The following is a 6,000-nucleotide window of genomic DNA, read 5'->3' on the forward strand; positions in this document are numbered from 1 at the left end:
ATTGAAAATGTAGCACATTTAATCATCTTATTTTCTTTGCCTGGCCCCCGCTTCAAATCCGACTCCAATAAATGTCGTTTGCAAATGTATGTATGTCATGAGTGCCATTCAGGGGCCCCCTTTGAAATGACTAAATTGAATTCCTTTTATTCAACCCCCTAACTGAGTGCAGTCGGCATAAATTAAGTCTTGTCAGAAGTCGACGCTCATTGTATTTGAAATGCTAAACCTCGTCTTTGGGTCATGCTCTCTCTTTCAGCGGTGAAACACACTTCTCTCTTTATACTTGAGTAGTGGGACCAGTGATGTATTGTTTCAGTGGTGGATATTGTGGTAATCCAAATTCAAGCAGCATGCAGTGTATCTTTAGCCTGGCTCCGCCCTCCTACGTACTTCCGATCAATTTTCATTTTCCTTGAGTGGTGAGGAAAACTTCCTTTTAGGGAGAAACCTCGGACAGACACAGGCTCTTGGTGGGCGTCTGACGGTGCCAGTTGGGGGTACGAACAGTGACAATTATAGTAACAATAAAGATAATGGAACTATGACTAGAAATAGTAGTTGTAGTAGTTCATGGCGTAGCAGGGCACTGCAGGGCATAGCGGGGCACTGCAGGACATAGCAGGGCACTGCAGGGCGTATCAGCTGGTATATGAATCTGACAACTATGACGAGAAGCAGAGAAGAGAAGGGGTGCCGTGTCTTTAGATTTACACCCTCCCCCGCCGGTCTGGGCGAACGCTGCAACTCCTCACTCCCTAACTATACGCTTTATCAAAGAGGAGTTTACTCTTAAATGTGGTGACCGTGTCAGACTGGGAGCTGGTTCCACAGTAGAGGAGCCTGATAGCTAAAGGCTTTGGCTCCCATTCTACTTTTTAGGAATCCTTTAGGAGACTTTAGGAACCACAAGTAACTCTGCATTCTGGGAGCGCAGTGCTCTAGTGGGACAATAAGGTACTATGAGCTCTTTAAGATATGATGGTGCCTGACCATTAAGAGCTTTGTAGGTCAGGAGAAGGATTTTAAATTCCATCCTATACATTCCATTCCATTCCTTTACAGGAAGCCAATGCAGGGAAGCTAATACTGGATAAATATGATCTCTTTTCTTAGTTCTTGTCAGCAACGTGCTGCAGCATTCTGGATCAGCTGGAGAGGCTTAAGGGACTTATTTGAGCAACCTGATAGTAAGGAATTACAATAGTCCAGCCTTGAAGTAACAAATGCATGGAATAGTTTTTCAGCATCGTTTTGAGATAGGATGTACCTAATTTTGGCAATGTTACGCAGGTGAAATAGGGCTGTTTTTGAGATTTGTTTTAAGTGGGTATTAAAGGATATATCCTGATCAAAAATAACTCTGAGATTTCTGACAGTAGTGCTGGAGGCCACGGCAATGCCATCCAGATAAGGTTGGGAGGTGTTTAGGGCCCAGCACAATAAACTCGGTTTTGTCTGATTTTAACATCAGGAAATTGTAGGTCATCCAGGATTTGTATGTTGTATGGTTTCATCTGGCTTGATTGGTAGGTATAATTGGGTATCATCTGCATAACAGTGAAAGTTAATGGAGTGTTTCCTAATAATACTGCCTAGTGGAAGCATATATAAGGTTAATAGAATTGGTCCAAGCACTGAGCGTTGTGGAATGCCATGGCTAACTTTAGCGTGCCGGGAGGATTCATCGTTAACATGAACAAACCGTGATTTATCTGATATATAGGAATTAAACCAACTTAGTGCGACTCCTTTAATTCCAATTAAATGTTCCAGTCTCTGTAACAGGATGCTATGGTCAATAGTGTCAAATGTAGCACTAAGATCTAGTAAGACAAGTATGGAGTCCTCAGGTTATCCAAAGTCAGAAGAGAAAACAATAATGAACAGTAAAAGCATCACCAAAAATGTCCATTATAAACATCCAACACAGTTTGCAGAGTGACTTGACCTACCTAGTTACTGTAGTTCTGCACAGTTTTCCTGTAAAATGAGGGATAATTGCCAACATTTGGGGTGCACTCACTTTCATGCCTAAAGAAAATGTCTTGGTTGGTTTGTTTACAACCTGTCTGATTGTGTTTTTGTACCTTTTGTACTTCGTTTTGGCGACATTGCAGTTTTTTCAGATCTCAGCAATTACTTTTCGTAAATACAAAATGACAGAAATTATTTTCTCAGACAAAGCTCCACAGAAGACATACACACGTTTTTTACAGGCAGTAGTACTAACCACGATGAGTACACTGATCGTCATGTGTAATATTGACAAGTAAGAGTCAAGACGGAAGTAAAAACACAAGCTGGAAAAGTTACATACCTGTAACCACACACATATAATCATAAAAGTCTAAAGTACTGCCCCCAACACTGACCTTTGGCTCTGGCACCTGCAAGTCAAAATGCAATACCCAATAATTATGCACATGCACATAGGAAAACACTTTGTCTCACTGAGCGGAATACACCAACTTAATACATTTGTGCAACAAGATACTAAGTGATAACAAAGGACTCTATTTGTAATCCAAGTACAGGGCAAAACCGAATCACCAGTTGTACCAGCCTGAAACTTCAGCCCAATAATACCTGTAAAGTTCCCATCTCTCTCCCTCTCCAGGTGCTTTTGTTCGCCAGAGGGATTGTCTGCTCAGGATGCAATGTGATGTGAGGGGTTGCTATGGAAACCCCCTAGAAGTACAATAAGTTGCCTTTTCCTTTCCACTCTCTTGCAGAGGGTGTTATAGTCACCTATTAAAGTCATGACAGTGTTAATCATTGTTGACACGTGGGGAAAGCAGTGACGTCCCATAATGACACAGTGTCTCATAGTCACAGCATCATTGGGTCTTGTAAGCTGCTTTGGAAATCACTTAAAAAAGAGGTAGGACAGTATCTTCAATCATCCTCCATTGGGAGATAAAACTGGCATGGCTCTTGACTCAGGCTAACATCGGCTCTTCTCCCTACACCACCTCAACTTTTTTTTCTTTGTGCTTTTCTAGGTCACACTGACATGCGGAACGGAGACAGCCTTGAGATCGGTGAAGGAGCCCAGCAAATGCCAGTACATCATGGACTTTCAGACTCCTGTGGCCTGTCAGCCAGTGCTGAAGCAGCGAGGAATACACAGTGAACTGTGACCCCTTCCCTTACTGGCATAGCCTAGATTAATTTAGCCCGTCTTGGCTAGCCCACAGTGACAGGCTGGGGTCCTGAGGGTCCCCTCTGACATCTGTGTTGTCAGAACATATATACTTCCACACAAGTCTTGCTAAGGTCAGAATCAGATTTTCAGTAACACTGCTCCTAGACCACTTTAGTTTTCATTAATTATTATAGTGTTGCTTTATTTTCACGTGTTAATATTTGAATAGACTTAGTTTACACAAGCAGGATTTTTCTTCCTTATGATGAACATGGCCAATGTTGTATATTTTGAGTTTGCTGTAAATATTCACTCATTCACCAAATGTGTATTAATCCACAGTTGAAAGTAGTCCCCAACAAATGCACTTTTTACTTTGAGCAACGTTTGCTAAAAACTACAGTGCCCAGCTGTTTTAGGAAAGTCAAAAAGTATTGAGAGACAAAGTAACACATTGTTGGTTTTGGTGTTTTCAAGATTTTCAGGTGGTTTCTTGTCTTGTTGACAACAGGAAAAATACAAAAGAAAGTGAGCCTTATCCTTTAAATACTGTTTTCACTGCAATATATTTCAGTATGTTAAAGCAACATCAAAGATTATTTTGTACCTTAAAATAATGTTTCCAAAATTGTTTCAGTGGTTCATCAACCTGTAACAGTGTGAACGGCACTTGCAAAGCACTGCATTCGCTTTGCGGCCCTCTATCGGCTATAACCGCACTATGCAAGTTTGCCAGATCGGGTAGCGGATCTCTAGTTTGAATGAGACATAAGAAACTGTCATGGACAATTCCACTTCCAACCTGTAAGGGGACCGAAGAGGAAAAGTGCTTTGGTGTTGCTTTAATGCTCAACAACATTACTGTGTAGATGGCTGAATAAATAAAGTGACATTGCTACCACTGTAACTGCTGTATCAAATAACAAAATAAAATTACTTCATACTTAATTTTCACCTCACTTAATTCTGCTTTTACTGTGTTATATCAACTCCTAAACATTCACACGGTAAAACATTTTAAGATGTTTTAAATATTAAAAAGTACAGACCTACAGATTCTAAATACTGTATTTACTCACTTTAAGCTTTTATTAAGGATGCATTGTGTACTGAATATAACTTCCCTTTATTCTTACAAGAATCTGTCAGCAGTCTGCTTCTTACTGTACATGCTATATATATATGATGTTGTTATGTAACAGATTGTAGGGTTTGTACAGCAGGGCCCTCTGCTCATTAAGGGGGAGCTAAATTAGCTGTCAGGTATCCAATAGGCTGACTGATATTTTCCTACCCTACTGGGGCAGCTGGGTGGCTGTGTGCCTGCTAGCAATGCAATAGCCTCAGGCCTTGTAGCCCAGGGACCGGTGTTTTTATTTATCTGGCTTCAGCTCCCATTCACATTCTATATTTGATGGCGATTCTAACTAATTTGGTTTTCAGTTTTGTTTAAGGTGTCAACCAAGTGGGACAAAAGACATTGTTTAATGACATACCCAAAAATGTCTCTAAACTAAACTATATTAGGTTTAGGTAAGTGATTTGACTTTAGATTCTAAGTGGAACTAGTTGTATTAATACAGCAAAATCTGACAACTTTCACTGTAATTATCACGTTTATCTTGCAGCTATAAGGCAAACACTCAAATCGATCGGCTAAACTAGCAAGACAAATACTGTTAAACTAAGTATATAATCCATTTTTACACCCCACCATCTCAAGGAAACAATATATCACTGTATATTTTAATCTCTCCATCATTCAACATTACAGATATGCCAATGCTGATGTCAGCATAAAAAACACTGAACCTGAACAGGCTTCTAACTCTACCAACAGCTGGAAATACTGCCAATCACACAGACAGTGTCAAGAGCAGCTCTCTGGCTAATATTGCAGAAAGCATTACTGGCATCTGGAGAGAACTTTAAATTGCATCATTGCCATATGGTGTGGTATGAAGGTGTCTCGTAAAGAACTTTTCCGTGGATAAACCTGCTCTCACAAAGGAAAATGTTTGACAATCTGCAGGGTATCAACAACAAATCACACCATATGGTAATGATGCAATATAAAAAAAGAAAATTCTAAAAGGCGCAGGCCTCTCCAGTCTGCTCTCCCATCAGAATTATCTATTTTACAAATTTACAAACAAAAATTTGTTATGACAGTGATGGCATGTGGCTTTCTTGTCAGTCTCCTTTTGACTCTGCTATCTAGGGTTAGCTGGCCAGTTGGCCGGTCACATGTTGACATCAGAGTAAACACAGAAGAAAAGCGAAAGTAGATCTGAGCTCAAGCTAGCAAGACCTTACTTGTACGGCAGCTGGATTTTCAAGATGTCACGAGAATCGCGGGATCACATATCACGAAAATCCATCTAGCATTAGCAGCCGTAGCAGCAAACAGCCAAAGTTATCTTTACTATGCTAGGTACAACAAAAATGCAATGCCAATTCTAAATGAGCCACGTTTGTCGTGACCTGTCACTGTGACAGTAAGTGGACTTTAAGGTGAAATGGCCATGCTGTTTCAATCAGTAAGAGGATGACAAAAAACCTGTATTAAATGTATTTTAACAACTTTCCTGGCAAGAGGATGTATTATATCAACATGGCAAGGCACAAGGGAGAAGGCTACTAACGTTACATTAGATAAGACACAAAGGTGTTTTCATGAAAAATTTACATTTACTTGTTAATAGCAATCAGCTGTTAAATCGGTGCCAATCTGGTCTATGTCTCCCGGGTCCCGTCGGGTTGAGGTTTATGTCCTACATTTCTCGGTTCTGTACGGCTCTTGGTCCAAGCTTCCAAATAATAGATGGGTCCAGTTGGTTCCATGTAGTACA

The 6,000-nt window shown here is 40.4% G+C and overlaps 1 protein-coding gene across 2 annotated transcripts in view; it reads left to right on the top strand.

Annotated features, from left to right (window-relative positions):
- Nucleotides 1–4,119, top strand: part of LOC144534255 (glucosidase 2 subunit beta-like) — a 123,063-nt gene extending 118,944 nt beyond the window's left edge. For both annotated transcript variants that reach the window (XM_078276087.1, XM_078276089.1), the window contains one exon: nucleotides 3,006–4,119. In XM_078276087.1, coding sequence (XP_078132213.1) covers nucleotides 3,006–3,143 — 138 coding nt within the window. In that variant the 3' untranslated portion in view covers nucleotides 3,144–4,119. The remainder of the gene's footprint in view (nucleotides 1–3,005) is intronic.
- The last annotated feature ends 1,881 nt before the right edge of the window (nucleotides 4,120–6,000 follow it).

Source organism: Sander vitreus, chromosome 19 (genome assembly GCF_031162955.1).
Source record: "Sander vitreus isolate 19-12246 chromosome 19, sanVit1, whole genome shotgun sequence".
In the NCBI taxonomy this organism is placed as follows: domain Eukaryota; kingdom Metazoa; phylum Chordata; class Actinopteri; order Perciformes; family Percidae; genus Sander; species Sander vitreus.